A 20319-nucleotide genomic window follows, 5' to 3' on the forward strand; every position below is an offset into this window, starting at 1 on the left:
ACAGTCCTAGAAGGGTGGTGCGCACAGACGAACAGTCCTAGAAGGGTGGTGCGCACAGACGAACAGTCCTAGAAGGGTGGTGCGCACAGACGAACAGTCCTAGAAGGGTGGTGCGCACAGCCCAACAGTCCTAGAAGGGTGGTGCGCACAGCCCAACAGTCCTAGAAGGGTGGTGCACACAGACAAGGACCATGGCTCCTAGAAGGGTGGTGCGCACAGCCCAACAGTCCTAGAAGGGTGGTGCACACAGACAGGGACCATGGCTCCTAGAAGGGTGGTGCGCACAGCGCACGGCCCAACGCATCACTGGATGGTCGGCTGCCCAGTTTGGAGGAGCTGCAACGCCCAGCACTGCCTGGCGGAAGTCCCAGAGAGTAATCAAGGACCCCACACACACCCCGGCACATAAACCCAAGATTGTAATCTCCCTATGAGCAGACAGCGATAATAAGTGAACTTCATAACGGATGGAATTATGCTAAAGAAGCTTGGCCATCATTTTAAGATCACTCAAATCTGAAAAGCCGCCACTAATGAAAGGATAACTGCTCCATGCATAATTCAAAGTCTTATTATAGCTTTGTCACATCCAAGATGAACCATGCAATACGTCTCTGCCTGGTGTGTGAAATATGACCATACGCCCATTATACCACCTGGTGAATATTATGCATTAACGGACCAGCCCGGGTCTCGGTTCTGCTCCATGTCTTCTCAGAACACGGGTCACGTCATGACAGTTGGTTGATCATCAATCCCATGTATACCATATTTTTCGAGGACATTTTCCAGCATGACCTTCAAAGGTTCAGGATGGTATAATTATGCTGAGGTATAGGAATAGGAACGGTGAGGAAAGACTGTCATTACAATTACATAAAAAAAACATCAACCTTTCTGCCTGACAGTGCATTTCATCCATACTGAGAAAGTAGTAATTAAGTAATTAAACGCAATATATATTTTAGCATGACCAACTGTCAACGGTTGATAGTGCACTACCAAGTGCACTATGAACTGTGTAGCCTATGGAATGGCTGCACATTGACTTCAATTAACTTATATATACTATATACTTAGGATATTCAAAGATATACACGTCGCATGTACATCTGCTATTTTTGACACCTTTTGTACTTTTACTTTGGTACTGTCAGTATATGTTGATTCAAATGCTTTTGTACTTTTACAAAGTCAAATTTAGCGCACAGGCCGTTTTCTTGTGACATGTGGCATTTATTTCTCCTATATTGTGGTATTGCTACTTTTACTTAAGTAAACAGTCTTAGAGTACTTCTTCCACTGCCCTGTTGTTCTGTGAAGGTGATGGTAGACTCCTCTAATGACCCGTCTGTCTCACGGCAGACCGTGTGGCCTCAGAGTCAGCCTCAGACGAGACGAGGCATCAAATCAGTGCCACCTCGGAGAGAGAGAATGTACGATGACACCCCCGTCAAATCTAGACACCTGTCCAGCCACGTTCAATTAAAGTGTGGCCTCTTTGGTTTGGGGTGTCGGCCGGGGGGGTGAGAGGTGAGAGAGATGACCCCTAAGTTCAGTGAAAACCCCTCCAATTATACCAGCAACAGTACAGTTCTTGGAAACAAAGCAATTGTAACTTTTAACACCTTCTGCACTTAACTCTGGTCCATATAGCAATGCTTCTATGATTCTACCCTGCATTAAGGCTATGCTACTTTCGCTTTTAACTCTCACATGGAACTCAGACCAGCCTCTCCTCTTCAGTGTATTTTAAAAAGAACGTTTTTGCTACTCACCAAAACAAAGGCGGGTTGTGTCATTAGAAAGCCTACTTTCCTTAGTGGACGCACAAAAAAAATACTTATAGTTACTCCAATACGCCCTCTACCGATATTGCCCAGAGAACTCATAGAGAATATTTTTCCTCCGGTGGAAAAAAAATCCCTTTCTGGCCAAAAAGTACCGTTTATACGTGTGGTGGGGGGGAGGGGGGCTCAGAGTGCGTCCACTAAGGAAAGTAGGCTTTCTAATGACACGACTCGCCTTTGTTTTGGTGAGTATAGCAAAAACGTTCTTTTTAAATACACTAAAGGAGGAGAGGCTGGTCTGAGTTCCATGTGAGAGTTAAAAGCGAAAGTAGCATAGCCTTAATGCAGGGTAGAATCATAGAAGAGCCACAAGCAAAGATATTGTGGATGTTTAATATCACAGGAATACAAGCTTTCATTTATAGGTGAGTGGAACTATTAGTTTATTATGTCGGAACAAACTGGAAAACAGGGGGTGGAGGGTGGAGTGGGGTGGGGGGGACGCCCCAAAAGGTTACGCAACACACGGGGGCCACAGCACAGACCATGCAGATCCAACCTCACAAACGCAACACATCGAGTGATGATGGGGAGGGGTTTGGGATTAAATGATATAAAAATAGAACCATTTACAAAAAAAACGTGTCAAAAGTTTGAGTTGGCAAACTCAAAACAATGCGTAATTTTTGTTCCAATAATTATAATATTTTCACAGAACTTTCACCCCCCACCCTCCCCCCCTAAGAAAAATGTACAACCGAAAAAAAAAAAAGAAAAAAAAAAGTAGAAAAACATTTCACAGTTGAGGAGGAGAGAGAGTGCACAATTTAACTCTGCTGGCAAGTCTTTTAACCCATTCTGGGCGGGAACCCCTTTTGGTGTTAGCATTATGCTATGCTTTAGCCATTGAGAAACAGCAGATCTACAAGCTCGTAGCGCGCCACCGAGTGGCGCGCTACGAGCTTGTAGGTCTGCTATTTTTGAAAAATAACATTGGGGCGGGTGGGGGGAAACTGTAAGTTTACTACACAGTAGTTTCGTGTTTCCATAAGCCTGTCTTTATGCTGGCGGTGCACTCCGTGCTAATTAAAGGCATTAAAGGTTGTCCTCCGCCGTTCTCCTTCATCAACGCCATCATGCCGCCATTTTGTGTCACCAGGTTGAGTCCGTACGACTTGGGCAGCGGGCTCTCCACCAGCTCCACGTTGTTGGCGTTGCCACAAGGCGGTTTCACCACCGTGCCGCCATTGTCTTTAGTCGAGCTCGAAGAAGCGGCAGCGACAGCGTTCGCGGTGGCGACCGGTGAAAGCTCTGTCTCTATGGTTACTATTACTCCTCCCCCTGCCACCCCGTTGTCCAGTGTTTTAGCTCCTCCCTTGTCCGCGGCGGCGGCGGCGTTGGCGGTGCGCGCGCGGCGCGGCAGGCTAGCGCTGTCGCTGCTGTCCTGATGCAGCTGGCTCTGGTGGCGCTCGCGGTACGCCATGTAGGCCGCCCGCCGGCTGTTGCGCGCCGCAACGTCGTGGTGGTGCTGGTGGTGGTGGCGCCGGGGGGGGTGGGCCGGGCCCCGGCCCCCGCCGGGCCCCGGGGCGCTCTGCACGCTGCCCTCCACCGAGGTGGGAACGTCGTAGGCGTACTCGCGCAGCACGGTGAGCCGGTTGGCCCGGTGCGCCCGCGCCCGGTTCTTGTGGTGGTTCCGCCCCCCCAGCTGTCCGTTTGGGGGCGGTACCGTGGCCGAGGCGGGGAGGAGGTGGTGGTGGTTGTGGTGGTTGTGGTGGTTGTTGTTGGCGGTGGGTCGGAGGAGGAACTGGACCGTCTCGGTGGGCGCCGTGTGCATCTTTATCTCGTTGTCCAGCGAGTGCTCCGTCAGGCTGTTGTCTAAGAGCGCCGCGGCGTTGGCGGCGTTCCCGTTAGCGGCGGGGAGGACGGGGAGGAGGGGCGTCGACTTACTACCCTGTAGCGCCGCCTCGGCGTGCAGGTTGGTCAGCTTGCTGCCGTGCCCCGCCGAGTTACGCGTCACGCTGTGGGCAGCGCTCCGGTTGGTGCAGGAGGACTCGGCGCTGCTGTGGAGGCCGTGGCACTTCCCCCCCCCGGCGGCGTCCCCCCCGTTGCCCCCTCCCCCCCGGCTGAGCGACCCGGCCGTGGAGGAGGAGGCCGTGGCGCCGGCCGCGCCCGTCCCAGGCGGCAGCAGGACGTCCTCCTGGGCGCTGTAGGCCCGGCGCCCCGAGCAGCACGCCTGGGACCAGAAGCGCCGCATGTCCTGGCGGTTGACGCAGTGGTGCGCCACCAGGAAGGCGCCCAGGGCCAGCGCGGCCACGCCGAACAGACACGTGAAGGCCAGGTCCACCGGGTGCTCCTGGGACACGGCCATGGCGCCGAACACCCACAGGGCGCCGTAGAGGCCCAGGGCCGCCGCCGCGCCGCCCAGCTGCGCCGCGAACGTGTGCTCGTTCTCCAGCGCCGACAGCGCCACGGCGGGACGGGGCGGGGGCGGGGCCGAGGCCGACACCGAGGAGGACGAGGCCTCGTGGGGGTTCTGCGGCCCGGTCGTCTGCAGCCCGCCGGTCAGCGGGCGGTGGAGGTGGGCGTCGGCCTCCGCGGAGGCCCCCCCCACGCCGCCGCCGTCGTGGTGGGCGGAGCCAGAGGACAGCGCCAGGCGCTGCTGCTCCTCCGTCAGCTCCTTGAACTCGTAGCGGCGCTCCGGGTGGCGCCGCAGCTGCAGCAGGATGCTGAGGAAGTACATGCAGTCCACGAAGACGATGAAGCCCACCGGGCCGTAGAAGGCTCCGATGCTGGGCTCCCACGACATCCAGCAACTAGAACAAACAGAACAGAATCAGAGGTTAGAACGGTACTGATGCTGGGCTCCCACGACATCCAGCAACTACAGACCGGGACAGAACAGAACCAGAGGTTAGAACGGTACGATGCTGGGCTCCCACGACATCCAGCAACTAGAGACCGGGACAGAACAGCGGGAGAACATTGAAGCAAGATTTACAAACTATTTAGAACAAAGGTTATTAAAGCCTCTGGTAATTATTATGCACTGTACACGTGTTCCTCCTCCTTCTCAATGTGTTGCATTGTATTTTTCCCCTCCTTTGGGAACCATAGGAATTATTCAGGCATAAAACAGTATTTATTTGCATCAGTAAACAATATTTGCATCAGTAAACAATACAACAACACAACATTAACATTTACAGAAGGCAGAGGAGTCATTCAAGGTAGGCGGAAAAGGTTTGCTCTCCTATTTCAGGAGTATCCGTTCCTCTGCATTCCATACGGTACGCTACGAGGCCGACTTAATCTCGCTGGCTCGAAATTAATTAAACTCCAAAGACTTCAGACGGATACATGTCCAGATTTCTCAATTAGTCGACTGGAAACAGCTGCCACTTGTGAGGGTGAGGGAGGGGGTTTGGTAGTGGTTGCTAGGCACTTAAACACACGCGCACTATAAATAATAATCATAACTTTATGGACTTAACTTCTCCTGTACCCTCTAACCAAAGATGTATTATTTACTAAAGCAATAAGGACAGACAGACAGACGAAAATATGATAATTTAAGCAATTTTTTGGATGGAATGCGAACGATTTGGGAGAGTTTTTTTTTTTTTTTACATGTATAATTTTTATCCCACGATTTTGTAACCCATTTTTCACCCCTGTGTCAATCATCTAATGTGATCCTGGGCTCTACACACCCTCCACCAACCTAGTCCCCATATATGGGGGACAAGGGGAGAGCAACGGACTTGGACTCATGCTTCCTTCATGCCCGAGTGTCCAAGTTGCTCCTTTACACCTGACAGGGGGGAGTTTCCCTGGTTGGACGTATAGCGCGTGGAAGGAACACGTTATTCCGACCAGTTCCTTTCCCCGGGAGAGGTTCTTTAATAGACATTAACAGTGGTGCGGAGATAAAGCGTGACGGCAGTTTCATGGGCAACACAATCATATGGAAGTATTAGCATCTTTTAATTGTGACAGCTGCAGTGAGATGGACCAGTACTTACTACGGTGCGTTGGTCCGGCTGCCGTAGTTCTTGATGTTGGCTGCCGCGGTGATGCCACAGACGATGATGGGTATCCCTCCGCCGATTAAGTAGAACCTGTGGGGGGGGGCGGAGGAGGAATATGGACGTTACAGGAGAAGTGCTAAACCTTCGGCTCTCTCTTGTAAGACTGTAGAATGTAGAGAATGGACTTGTGTTGTAGTCACAGAGTTACATTGGAACCTAAGTCTCTACGCTGACACCGTGTGGCAGAATCTGACCAACACAGACAAGAACTTTTCTTTCTCTTTTTTCCTCCCTTATGTTGCTTTGTTGTTTTCTCTAGATTTCCTTTTATTTTTCTACCTCTTGTTCTTATTCTTATTTCTTGCCGATTGTTGACCTTGTATCGGTCTTCAAATAAGTGTAATTATGTCTATCTACCTTCAGCTTCTTTCCCCAAAAGCTGACCCTCTGTATTTTCTTTCCTGACTTTATAGAGTCACACTCATAACACCATGCATGTTTTTGATAAATCTGCTAGACTCAGGAACAATCAATACACGTAATGCTGATTGATTGAGATGATGCTAAACTGTTTGTAATTTGTATAAAGTGACCAAAATTTCTACATAAAATGCTAAGTTACATAAGTTGAGCCTTAAGTTGAGCATTAGTTGAGCATTGTATAGCATTGTATAGCATTGCATAGCATTAGTTGAGCATTACATAAGTTGAGCATTGTGGGAGATGTAGTGTTAGTACCTGAGCATGGGTCTTGGTGGGGGCGGAGGTTCGTCCAGCTCTTCGTAGCGTTTGGCCTTGCGGGTCAGCTGTTTGTAGATGTTGCGTGCGGTCACGCCCACCCACAGCGCTGTGGCCAACGTGGAGTAGTGCAGGAGGATGCCCACCTGGAGGAGAAACCATCACCAAACATCTATAAACAACACACTTCACAGCTGGAGCAATTTAAGACATTTAGACCTGGGGACGATTCTACAAATGTCTTCCAAGTCTTGACAGTTTTCTGAAAAACCCCATGTTTCTGTGTCAGTGGTTCTCAAACTATTTCATGTCAAGGACCCCCAGAATTATATGTAATTGGCCGCCGACCCCCATATGAAAATATGTTGTTCCAGGGACCTCCCCCCAGAAGCAAAGATTTGAGTTAAAAACGTTCACTCTGAAAGAATATACATTCAAAGATTTCTGCCACATTTTCATGATTTTTCTAAAATTGCAGACCTACAAGCTCGTAGCGCGCTTGAGCTTGTAGATCTGCTATTTTTCAATAGCTAAAGTATAACATAATGCTTAAAACGCCAAAAGGGGTTCCCGCCCAGAATGTATTAAGCAATTTGAATTCCATGACAGTTTTTCCACATCTCTCGAAAGATAAATGATGAAATAATTCCTTCGTTTTTTCCATTCTCCACAGTTTGACAAATTGCTAGAGCCAACACGCTCACACACACACACACACGCTCACACACACACACACACACACACACACACACACACACACACACACACACACACACACACACACACACACACACACACACACACACACACACACACACACACACACACACACACACACACACACACACACACACACACACACACACACTCTCTCCTTTAGTTACCGTACTATTTTGGTAGTCTCTCCGAAAGTGCCCAGATATTATTTTCACTGATGCGACATCACAGGTCTCTCTTGTTAAATAAATATGTTCTTTCAGTAGAAACATGAGACGATTAAGAAGAGGACTCGCAACTCACTTTTAGAATAATGCTCCCAACTTTATTTCCAGACAGGCAGACAATAAATCTGACCTTGTGTCAGTTGACAAGGACCTCAAGGTGGAAAACATTGTGTTTCCAGCAGAAATACAATGTTTTCCACCTTCCTTGCGGTCTTTCTTTGTCAAAGTGACAAAAAGGTCAGATTTATTGACTGTCTGCTGCTGGAAATAAAGTTTTGGAGCATTATTTTTAAACTCATTTAGACCTGAGGCCGATTCTAAAAGAAATGTCTTCTAAATCATGACAGTTTTCTGAAATACCTCATGTTTCTGTATCAGTGGTGCTCAATATTTCACGTCAAGGACCCCTAGAATTATATGTATTTGGCCGCCGACCCCCATCTGGAAATATGTTGTTCCAGGGACCCCCCTCCCCAGAAGCAAAGATTTGAGTTAAAAACTTTCACTCTGAAAGAATATATATTCAAATATTTTAGGCACATTTTCACGATTAAAAAAAATCACACGTGTGAACTGAGTGGTGCAATTCCCCCCCCCCCCCCCCCTCTCACTCTCTCTCATTAGAGACACAGCACTACCCCTCTCTCTGTTTCTGGCGCCCCCTACTGCTATTAATAAGTCACATACTCGTGCTCATTCAGGTACACAAACAGGTACACAATCAGGTACATACACGGACATTGCTGGTTGTAGGAGTGGTTGCACCACTCAAAAATAGCAGACCTACAAGAGTTTGTAGATCTGCTATTTTTCAACAGCTAAAGCATAACATAATGTTTAAAACACCAAAAGGGGTTCTCGCCCAGAATGGTCTCCGAGTTTGCCGTCTTTGCAGTGTGTCTCAGTACAGAAGGTTATTATGTTTGTCTTTGAATGTTCAAACCATCTATTTTGATGTTAAGAAAAGCTGACGCTTCTCTACTTGAAACACCACCGTTTCCTCATTCACAGTGTAATTGGCTGTAAGTAGAGAGTAGCAGATTGAGTTACGACTCGGTAAGGACAAAATGACCACAGTAAGTAGTGTGAATCTGGTCGATTCCTGACTGAAACGGGAGGAGGAGGGAGTGAGTTCTCTAACAGACTCTTGAAGCCCAGACACCTCCCGTAGAGGACAGATTAATAAGTGAGATGACTCGACACAACAAGGAGGAGAAGAGGTGGGGGCGTGTCGACTCTTAACCCATTCTGACCTGAGATCAGATTCATACGAGGTTTCCACTGGACACACACTGGTCTGATTAACCCATTCTGACCTGAGATCAGATTCTAAAAATGTCGGTCGTTCTTCGATTTAAAAAAAAATAGCAGACCTACAAGCTCGTAGCGCGCCACTCGGTGGCGCGCTACGAGCTTGTAGGTCTGCTATTTTTCAATAGCTAAAGCATATCATAATGCTAACACCAAAATGGGTTCCCGTATAGAATGGGTTAAGCTACAGAAACAGTATCTTTCTCTGTAAATCCCTCCCTGTGCTTTTCATCAAGTCCCAGCGCTGGGTGGTATATCTGATCATTTGGCAAAACAGCAGGATCCATAAGAAGTAAGAACTCCTAGACATCGGCTTCCTTTGACGGCTGAGTTTTAATGAGTTATTATTCCGTTTAGTATTTTTGGGGACAGGTGTTGAGGCACAGTGGGGGGTATGTACAGTATATATACTCACTGCTTGGCACACGCTGGCATATCGTGTCTGGTTGACGCCTCCGACGAAGACACCGCAGGTGAGGAAGATGTGGAGGCAGAGGTTGACCAACATGTGCCAGAACTTGCGGCTGACGCGGACCGACCTGGTGAAAATAAAGACACATGATAAACTACAATGCACACCTTTAGGTTCCCTTTTTGACATAAAGGGCCACGACAAGGCCAATAGAGAGTTTGCACATGCATGATTTTCCCATCAGGTCACGCCCCCCTCATCTAGACTGAGTGGTAAAACATTGAGCAGCATGGAGTGTTGAGAGTTTGGAAGCGCTCGTTGGAAATCACTCAACCGTCCTGCCGTACCACCTGTTTCTATAAATGTCACATAATGCAGGAGGCAGTGAAATGTTGTGTTATTGAAAACAAACACTTCCAAACTCTGACACTGCCCCAAGTCAAGAACGGAAACAAAATCAATGGCGTGTGTGTGACTTTCTCCTGTATGTTCTTTAACAGAGTGACCATCATGAAACCATCTCTTACCTGTGGTGATAGATGTAGCTGATGATGATGGTCAGGAGACAGATGAGGAGGACGATGGTCGTGGCGTAGATGACCGGGTGAAGAGGCTGGATGCTGGGGGAGAAATACTCTACGCTGCTGAGATCCTGAAGAAGGAGAGACACATGGGGTTAGATGACAGGGTGAAGAGGCTGGATGCTGGGAGAGAAATACTCCACGCTGCTGAGATCCTGAAGAAGGAGAGACACATGGGGTTAGATGACAGGGTGAAGAGGCTGGATGCTGGGGGAGAAATACTCCACGCTGCTGAGATCCTGAAGGAGGAGAGACACATGGGGTTAGATGACCGGGTGAAGAGGCTGGATGCTGGGGGAGAAATACTCTACGCTGCTGAGATCCTGAAGAAGGAGAGACACATGGGGTTAGATGACAGGGTGAAGAGGCTGGATGCTGGGAGAGAAATACTCCACGCTGCTGAGATCCTGAAGAAGGAGAGACACATGGGGTTAGATGACAGGGTGAAGAGGCTGGATGCTGGGGGAGAAATACTCCACGCTGCTGAGATCCTGAAGGAGGAGAGACACATGGGGTTAGATGACCGGGTGAAGAGGCTGGATGCTGGGGGAGAAATACTCTACGCTGCTGAGATCCTGAAGAAGGAGAGACACATGGGGTTAGATGACAGGGTGAAGAGGCTGGATGCTGGGAGAGAAATACTCTACGCTGCTGAGATCCTGAAGGAGGAGAGACACATGGGGTTAGATGACAGGGTGAAGAGGCTGGATGCTGGGAGAGAAATACTCCACGCTGCTGAGATCCTGAAGGAGGAGAGACACATGGGGTTAGATGACCGGGTGAAGAGGCTGGATGCTGGGGGAGAAATACTCTACGCTGCTGAGATCCTGAAGAAGGAGAGACACATGGGGTTAGATGACAGGGTGAAGAGGCTGGATGCTGGGAGAGAAATACTCTACGCTGCTGAGATCCTGAAGGAGGAGAGACACATGGGGTTAGATGACAGGGTGAAGAGGCTGGATGCTGGGAGAGAAATACTCCACGCTGCTGAGATCCTGAAGGAGGAGAGACACATGGGGTTAGATGACAGGGTGAAGAGGCTGGATGCTGGGGGAGAAATACTCCACGCTGCTGAGATCCTGAAGGAGGAGAGACACATGGAGTTTAATTAGGACTCCTGGTTATATGTCACATGTTTGTCAATTAACCCATTTAGGCCTGACGTCGGAATTAAAAAAAATGCCTTTTTAAAATGTTTTTTTTTCTTCTGAAAAACCTCATGTTTCTGTATCAGTGGTTCTCAATATTTCATCATGTCAAGGACCCCAAAAAATGTATTATACCAACGACCCCCATCTGAGAAGCATAGATTTGAGAAACAGAAACTCTGGAAGAATATATATTCAAAGATTTGAGGCACATTTTCACGACTTTTCAAAAATAGCAGACCTACAAGTTCATAGCTTGTAGATCTGCTATTTTTCAATAGCTAAAGTATAACATAATGCTTAAAACACCAAAAGGGGTTCTCACCCAAAATGGGTTAACAAGCTCTCTCTCACGCACGCACGCACGCAGGCACGCACACACGCAGGCACGCACGCAGGCAGGCACGCACACACCCACGAAACATATTGCTATGCACTTTTGTATAAAATACCTTTATATTTATAAAACCTGTATATTTTTCTGGACTGCACTTATGGCCAGCTAGGTCCAACGCTGCAGCAAGTATTCTAATTTACTGGTCTGCTGGTTTTGTACACTTGCAGGTGGACAATATTTAGCACACAGAGACTAAAATCAATTGTGCTCATTGATTTTTTTTTTACTTGGCATACAAGTTCAGTTTCGGTTTAATTGCCCCACGCTGGGCAATCTGTCTTAACCCATTCTGACCTGAGATCAGATTCATACGAGGTTTCTACTGGACACACACTGGTCTGATTAACCCATTCTGACCTGAGATCAGATTCTAAAAATGTCAGTCGTTCTTCGATTTTTAAAAAATAGCAGACCTACAAGCTCGTAGCGCGCCACTCGGTGGCGCGCTATGAGCTTGTAGATCTGCTATTTTTCAATAGCTAAAGCATAACATGATGGGTTCCCGTTCAGAATGGGTTAAATGGAGCAGCAGTTTAACCTTATCCTCTTTCATACATCCTCCAGTGACGAGTGGCCTTTCCCCCGTGGCGGAGCCCGATCGACCACACAAGGCGTGGCCAAAACAATGACACACTCAGGGACAGTCATCATGGACAAACTGTGCTCGCGCAAATCAGAGCGGTTAAAAAGGACCACTTCACCACTTTTCAACTTCCTTCTTCCTATAATTGGCCCTAACTAATGTTCATGATAAAATACACAATTGTTTTCTTACTCAGTCTGTGTCTCATAGGAAGGCTGTGGGCAGTTCAGAAACCCGTCCACCAGTGTGACATCATCACAAACGCATCACAACATTGTGAGCTTGAGGATCAGAGCTATTTTTTGCTAGGGTTGAAGGGTTTAACCCATTCTGGGTGGGAACCCCTTTTGGTGTTTTAAGTATTATGTTATACTTTAGCTATTGAAAAATAGCAGATCTCATAGCTGCTATGGTCTGCTATTTTTTTTTATCGTGAAAATGTGGCACAAATCTTTCAATATATATTCTTTCAGGGCGAACATTTTTAACTCAAATTTTTGCTTCTGGGAGAGGGGTCCCTGGAACAACATATTTTCAGATGGGGGTCGGCGGCCAATTACAGATCGCTTTTGGGGTCCTCCTTGACATGAAATATTGAGCACCACTGATACAGAAATATGAGGTATTTCAGAAAACTGTCGTCAGGCCTAAATGGGTTAAGAAAATCCACTGTTGTTGCTTTAATTGTTTACTTGCTTTGACAGATGGTACAATAGACAGCCTGCCACGCATCGCTGTGGGCAGGCAGGGGAAAGGAAAGGAAAGGTACTATGTTTACCCAGGGTAACTGGACTCAAGCTCAATAACTTGTTTACAGCCAGGCCCTGCTCATAGAACATTTCATGGTAGGGGGTTCAATGCCTTGTCTAAGGGCACTTCAGCGGTGGTAATTTTAACGTGCCGGTCCGGGGATACGAACTATAGCGACCTTCCGATATCAAGACCGCTCCGCAAACCGTTCGGCCACCGCTGCCCAAGGGGTATCCTCAGGTATCTCAGGTAAACTCACCATCATCAGGCCGTAGTTGCCCAGCGCGTCGCAGGATATGGTGGTGAAGTTGTCGTGGTGGGCGATGATGCGGCAGCCGTCGGTCTGCCAGCCCCCCTGGCCCCCCGCCAGGCTGCCGTTCCAGGAGGCCGCCACGGCGTCCGAACCGCGGGCGAACCGCCGCAGGGTGACGTTGACGGGGCTCCGCAGGGCGCTCAGGGACACGCCCTCTGAACACACAACGCAGAGACAAGAGGGGGTTGGTTAATGGTGCATTCATATAGCAGCCTTTATCCCAAGGCGCTTTACATAGATTGTGCATTACATTCACCCATTCACACACACTTACATAGATTGTGCATCAATTCACTCATTCACACACACACACACACACACACACACACACACACACACACACACACACACACACACACACACACATTCATACACCGATGGCGGCGGAAAGCATGCAAGGCACCGACCAGCACATCAGGAGCAATTAGGGGTTCAGAGTCTTGCTCAAGGACACTTCGACACTAACTCTGGGGGAGCCCACAGGGTTCGAACTGGCAACCTTGAGGTTACCATCAAATCCACTCTACCTACCCCTGATCCAGTATAAGTCATTTTACACTTGGTTGCATGCTGAAAATAGCAGATCTGCAAGATCTGCTATTTGCTGCTGTAGATCGGCTATTTTCAGCAAGTGTAAAAACATTCATTATTTATGACGGCATCAAGGCCCGCCAAAATACATTTCAGTCGACTAAATCAACTGTAGATTTACTTGACTAAAATCCTACGATAATTACTTGACTAAAAACTAGACTAACACTAAAAACATTGCAGGTGACTAAAATGTTGACTGAAACTAAATGAAAGCTATTGAAGAGACTATAAACTAAAATCAAATATATACTTAGTTTAGACTAGTCATTGGTTAGACATGGGTTAAGAGGTTAGGGTTAGGGTGAGGGTTTGAGATAGGTTGTAGTTGTAGGACTAATGACTGGTCTAACCAATGACTAGTCTAAACCAAAAACTGTCTAAACTAAGTACTGCACCCGCCAAAAAACAACAACAGTGTTTCTTACCCATCCTGGCCATGAGAACGGGCGTGGCCACACTCCTCCTCTTCCCCCCGTCGGCCAGCCCAGAGGAGTTGGAGGTGGACGGGAAGAACTTCCCGTTGCGGAACGCCAGGAGGTGGAGCCTGTAGACCGCCTCGTCAGGCTGCTGCCCCGCGGTGGCGCCGGGCGCCGTGGCGGCGGCGTGGGGGGGGAGGAGCGGTGGGGGCGACTGCTGGGACAGCAGAGACTGAGGGAGCTGCAGAGTGGCTTCAACCACCGTGTTCTGGAGGAGGAGGAGGAGGAGGGGAGGGGGAGGAGGAGAGAGGGAGGAGGTATAAGTGTTTTTTTTGGCGGCAAATTTTGATGTTAGTCCAACGCCAAAAACACAATTAAATCATTAATTGGAATTATTTAAGACAATTGAATCGTCACGTTAAATGTGTTCTGACTGTCATACTATAGTAATATCATTCTATTGATTATCATTCCATGGTTATATTTACTCAAACTAATACCGACTATCATACTAACTATGATTATAGTCTCATTGTATTGACGATTTGATTATTATTGATTAATCCATTTAGACCTGAGGACGATTCCAAGAAATGTCTTTCTTGAAAAACCCCATGTTTCTATGATGTCAGTCGTTCTCAAACATTTTCATGTCAAGGACCCCCAAAAATATAGACCTCCATCTGAAAATATGTTATTCCAGGAATCCCTCAGAAGCAAAGATTTGAGTTCAAAATGTTTGCTCTGAAAGAATATAATATTCAAACATTTGGGCCACATTTTCACGATTAAAAAAAAATAGCAGAACTACAAGCTCGTAGTGGAGCACTTGCTATGAGCTTGTAGGTCTGCTATTTTTCCAACAGCTAAAGTACAACATAATGCTTTAAAAACACCAAAAGGGCTTCCCTTCCCGGCCCCAAAAAGGGACGTACTTTGTGCAGCATGCTGGAGAAGGTGGTGTTGCACTTCAAGGTGAGCTGTCGGTCCTGTGGACCGGCGCTGTCGGACCTGCGCTCCGGACTGGGCCTCTGGAACAGCATGCAGGTCATGCCGGTCCAGTCGCTGGCCCGGGCCATGTGGGCGTCCAGCGCTATGTTGGTGGACGTCTGGACAAAACACAAACAATACAAACAAACTCAAATCCAGTGATGTAAATATGTTTTCAATGTAATGAGTCCCAAGATGCAGGGATGGTCTTTTAGAGATGAGTCCCAGGGACATTTTATGAGTCCCACTTCAACGTTAGGAGTCATATTTTGCAATTTTTACAAATTGCAGCATTAAACTCCCATTTAATTGTATATGGTTATAATGTTATAAGGTTATATTCATGTAGAAAACAGAAGAAGAAATGGTTATTATAACTAAAGCTAGCAAAATTAAACTAGAATAACAAACAGTACAGTAGTACAGTAGTGCATCCCGTGGTTTCAGAGGTCGTTGTTTTATTGCATCCCTTTAACTATAAACTGCGTTTTGGGATGCAAGATGCACCCTATTTTAATCTCTGCAAATCTATTCAAAAGATTTCGGGGACAGGAATCTTCCAAGTCAAACAGAGCATTGCAACCGCAACAGCTGCTAAAATAATGTCAAAATTTGAATGACCTTTTTTTTGGTATTCAGACAGCCAGCATTGGGTAGAACGCTCCCAAATAAAGTTAGTCTCTGTGACACATCTAAGGGGCCGCAATATGAAAGAAAACCCTGGTCGCAATGACTAACCAATCAGGAAGCAGACAGGCAAATCGACCAATGACGAAGCTTCTAGGAACATCTTTGAATGCAGATTGCGGCCCCTAGATGTGTCACTTTTTGTCTGAATACCAAAAAATGTTTTTGACATATTATTGCTTATAGCAGCTTTAATGTCAATCTCAGTCGAATAAATGCATTAAAAACAAACATCTGCATTGAATTCCCTCCCATACTGTAGTACGATGGTTCTCAAACCTTTTTTTTTATATGAAGGAACCCCAAATAAATATGTATTTGACCCCCCAGACCCCCATCTGAACATATGTTGGGCCATATATAGCCTATTGATAGGGTTAACCAGTTTAACCCTATAGGTCATACATGGGCAACTGGCGGCCCCTAGGGGCCACATGACACCACACGCCACCTTCACTTAATGTGGCCCTCGGGTTAATCTCACAATACTGATATAGTATTGATTTCAGCTGTTACAATTCCAAACATGCCAACATGACCCGCTTTGAATTACTTCAGTCTAAATAAGTAGCTTAGTGACTAGTATTAAAATGTTATTGTCCTTTTTTTTTACGTCCAATGTATTTGTACTTAGTTCATAAAGTTAACATAACTACAATTTGAAAATAATCAGGATTTCAATTCAAATATACTGTAGCAAAAATAGCTGATCTACAAGCTCAAAACATGTCATCTATTTTTGCCACGACAGTAATATGTGGACCTCTGGCATGAGTGTGGAACTATAGTGGCCCTCTCCATCGTCAAAGTTGCCCACCCCTGTTGTAGGATATTTGAAAATTGCAGATCTAGAAGCTCATGATACTACTATATTAACGACCCTTGGGGCTCCCCCAGACCCCACTTTGAGAACCACTGCCATAGCACAAGCATGGCACGGTTGCCGTGCTATGAGCTTGTAGATCTGCTATTTTTCAACAGCTAAAGTATAACACAATGCTTAAAACACCAAAAGGCCTCCCCCTGGCCAGCCGGGGCGCCTGATGGAGGGGAAAGGAACTGGTTGGAATAACGTGTTCCTTCCACACGCTACGTCCAACCAGGGAAACTCCCCCCTGTCAGGTGTAAAGGAGCAACTTGGACACTCAGGCATGAAGGAAGCATGAGTTCAAGTCCGTTGCTCTCCCCTTGTCCCCCATATATGGGGACTAGGTTGGTGGAGGGTGTGTAGAGCCCAGGATCACATTAGATGATTGACACAGGGGTGAAAAATGGGTTACAAAATTGTGGGATAAAAATAGGTGTGAGTGACCAGGGGGAAGGTCTGGGTGACCAGGGGGAATGTGTGAGTGACCAGGGGGAAGGTGTGAGGTGGACTGACCAGGGGGAAGGTCTGCGCCGTGACCAGGCGGTTGGCGGCCACCTTCTGCAGGCAGGCGATGATGCGGGTGCAGGCCTTGGCCTCGCGCTGCGCCATCCACAGAACCCTCTCGTCCGCCAGCATCAGGTTACTGGCCATGCTGACAATCACCTCGCCCAGCTGGGAGGAGGAGAGACAAAACCAGGAGGAGAGACCATGGAGGAGAGGAGAACCATGGAGGAGAGGAGAACCATGGAGGAGAGGAGAACCATGGAGGAGAGGAGAACCATGGAGGAGAGGAGAACCATGAAGGAGAGGAGACAGAACAGAAGATGCATACAGTCAGTACCGTACTATAGCAGTACCAAGGTATAGCAGGTCACAGTGGAGAACCGCACTCTGTTGAGTGAGAAGCGGGAATGACGCTTCAAATTCAATGAGTTTGAACTGCTGTCTATGCAATGGGAATGATAAACACATAATGTGCAAGCCTTGTTGTACCCATCTGACAATTCAAAACACATTCATGCCAATTAGGCTACACGCAGCTGTCAGCCCATGTAACCATGCAAGGCGCCGACCAGCTCATCAGAAGCAGTTATAAGGGGTTCATTGTGTTGTTCACGGACACTTCGACACGGAGCCATGCATGGGACAGCTGGGGATCGAACCAGAACCCGCCTGATTCCAACTTAAGCCGGCCACTCTACCTCCTAAGCCAGTGAAGCACCAGTTTTCCACTGGAGCGCAAATCACTCCAGTGGAGAATTTTAAAACAGAATTGGGGAAAAGATGCATGGAATCAATTTGACATGGACTCCTCATAACTCTGTATTGCCTCTGACAACCCCAGCATTGACTTGCAACTGAACCTTCAGCGCAGAACATGACATGCATGACAAATGCAGCAGAAATAGAACCCTAGTGTCCCTATTATTCTGGGCATTATAATAGTGCAAAAGTAGCAGAACTACAAGCTCACAACGCTTTGCAACATGGCATGCGGTGAGCTTCTAGATGGCCTATTCTTTTTACAAAGACGAGATTTGGTGTAAATGGGGGAGGAGGGGACCAAGCGTATCTCCCTGTGGGACGCTGGACAACAGAGTATATAGAGTTTAAGTGGTTAAATCTATTACCATCCTCTTCACAGGATGTTGTCACAGAGCTGCCTGAGTGCTGAGTGAGAGCCAGAGGACTCCTCTCTCTCTCATTGGTGTCACATTCTCACCCGTCCCCAGTGAGCGCTGTCTGTCTGGGCCAGGCGCGGCCCAGACTATGTGTACATATAGTACACATAGTACATGCATACACCTTCCCTAATGATTATATCTGCTTTCAGCATTTATTTATGGTGTATTGTCTCTTATTATTAAGTTATTGTAGCAGTCAATTTATATTGGGGGTCGGGAGGGTGCGGGCGGGGGTCCAGAGACTTTGCCAAAGCATTTCCGGGGGGTCCCCGGCCAAAAACGTTGAGAACCACCTGTTCTAGGGTTAAATTATATAATGTCAAAGTGGGAACAAACACAGCAGGCTCTAGGACGTCATGGAGGACAGCCAGTATACTTAAACCACTAGTATAACAACACAGCAGGCTCTAGGACGTCATCGAGGACAGCCAGTATACTTATTACTTACGTCCTTGAACTTCTCCGAAAACTTGCTGAACTTCTCGATCATTTCGGCGACAAAGATGATGTCCATCTTGTCGGAGAAGTTGGCAGCGTTGTCCGTACAGACCAGCAGTTGACGGGCCCTCGTCACTACGTTGGTCACATTCAACGGTATCTGGGCGACAAAGAGAGGAGAGAGAGAGGTTTAGAAATAATTAACTAACATTCTCTGGCCCGCACACAATAGATCTAACTAACATACTCTGGCCCGCACACAATAGATCTAACTAACATACTCTGGCCCGCACACAATAGATCTAACTAACATACTCTGGCCCGCACACAATAGTTCTAACCAGAGCCATCTAATAGAAGAGTTACGACATTGAGGGGGCAGAAACAGAGCGCCCGAGCGCTGTTCATGCAGCCTGAACTGAACTGAGACAACCTGGAGTTGAAAATACATTGTTTTCAACGAGGGCGGAGCAAACGAGAGCTATTTTAAGCATGTGTGCAAACATCACAACTGTTTTAAAGTATTCTACAGTAACAACTAAAGTCTCTGTAATGTTTATGTTTACTGTTTGCGTTGCGACGCATTGTGAGCTTGTAGATCTGCTATTTTCAAATGGCCAAAATGTGTAGGGTTGAAGTGGTTAATAAATAGCCAAAGTAACTAGAAACTAAAGTTACCAGGTAACTAATAGCCAAACCAAACCAGCCAATCATCATCACCGTCTTTCACAGACCTGGTTGATGACGTAGAGAAAGCGGGTCACATCTTTCTGGTACTGGCAGCGTGAGTAGTCCTCCTCCGCCCACACGCCCCTGCCCCATGCCCCGCCCCATGCCCCGCGCCCTGCCCATGCCCCTGCCCCATGCCCTGCCCCATGCCCACAGACCTGGTTGATGACGTAGAGGAACCGGGTCACATCTTTCTGGTACTGGCAGCGTGAGTAGTCCTCCTCGGCCCACACGCCCCGGCGGTCACACCGCCGCCACGCCCGCTGCTCCTCCCCCGAGATGCCCGCGCTGCCCGACAGCCGGTTGCAGGGCAGGTAGGCCGTGATGCCCGCCAGGGTGCGAGTCCATCTGGAGGGAAGGGAAGGGAAGGGAACACGTTAAAGAAACATCTCATGTCACTTGCTTTTTGATGGTGGTTATTGAACACCGTTTAAAATCTTTACTTAAATATATTTTTTATCCCACGATTTTGTAACCCATTTTTCACCCCTGTGTCAATCATCTAATGTGATCCTGGGCTCTACACACCCTCCGCCAACCTGGGGAGAGCAACGGACTTAACTCATGCTTCCTTCATGCCTGAGTGTCCAAGTTGCTCCTTTACACCTAACAGGGGGGAGTTTCCCTGGTTGGACGTAGCGCGTGGAAGGAACACGTTATTCCAACCAGTTCCTTTCCCCTCCATCAGGCGCCCCGGCTGGCCAGGGGGAGGTATAAAATCTTTCATACTGTAATGGTAGGCTACTCAAACTGAAATTGTATTCATGGTTGCGATGTTATATTTATTAATCACTTGTTTTATATTTAGTTGTATTTAATTTTTTTAACTGTTTTTCATACAGTCTTGTAAAATGTATTTAATATGATGTAATTGTAATGTATTTTATGTGTGGACCCCCAGGAAGAGTAGCTGCTAC

The 20319-nt window shown here is 47.5% G+C and overlaps 1 protein-coding gene across 1 annotated transcript in view; it reads right to left on the reverse strand.

The window, feature by feature from the left end:
- Positions 1-2225: 2225 nt before the first annotated feature.
- Positions 2226-20319, reverse strand: part of adgra3 (adhesion G protein-coupled receptor A3) — a 69414-nt gene continuing 51320 nt past the window's right edge. Inside the window, exons 10-20 of the mRNA XM_080792458.1 lie at positions 19561-19750; positions 18684-18833; positions 17064-17222; positions 14941-15114; positions 14015-14273; positions 12942-13150; positions 9751-9875; positions 9227-9350; positions 6557-6702; positions 5813-5908; positions 2226-4603 (exon numbers count right to left, since the gene is read on the reverse strand). Coding sequence (XP_080648584.1) covers positions 2815-4603; positions 5813-5908; positions 6557-6702; positions 9227-9350; positions 9751-9875; positions 12942-13150; positions 14015-14273; positions 14941-15114; positions 17064-17222; positions 18684-18833; positions 19561-19750 — 3421 coding nt within the window. The 3' untranslated portion in view covers positions 2226-2814. The remainder of the gene's footprint in view (positions 4604-5812; positions 5909-6556; positions 6703-9226; positions 9351-9750; positions 9876-12941; positions 13151-14014; positions 14274-14940; positions 15115-17063; positions 17223-18683; positions 18834-19560; positions 19751-20319) is intronic.

The sequence above is a fragment of the Protomyctophum bolini genome (genome assembly GCF_963924005.1).
Source record: "Protomyctophum bolini genome assembly, chromosome: 20".
In the NCBI taxonomy this organism is placed as follows: domain Eukaryota; kingdom Metazoa; phylum Chordata; class Actinopteri; order Myctophiformes; family Myctophidae; genus Protomyctophum; species Protomyctophum bolini.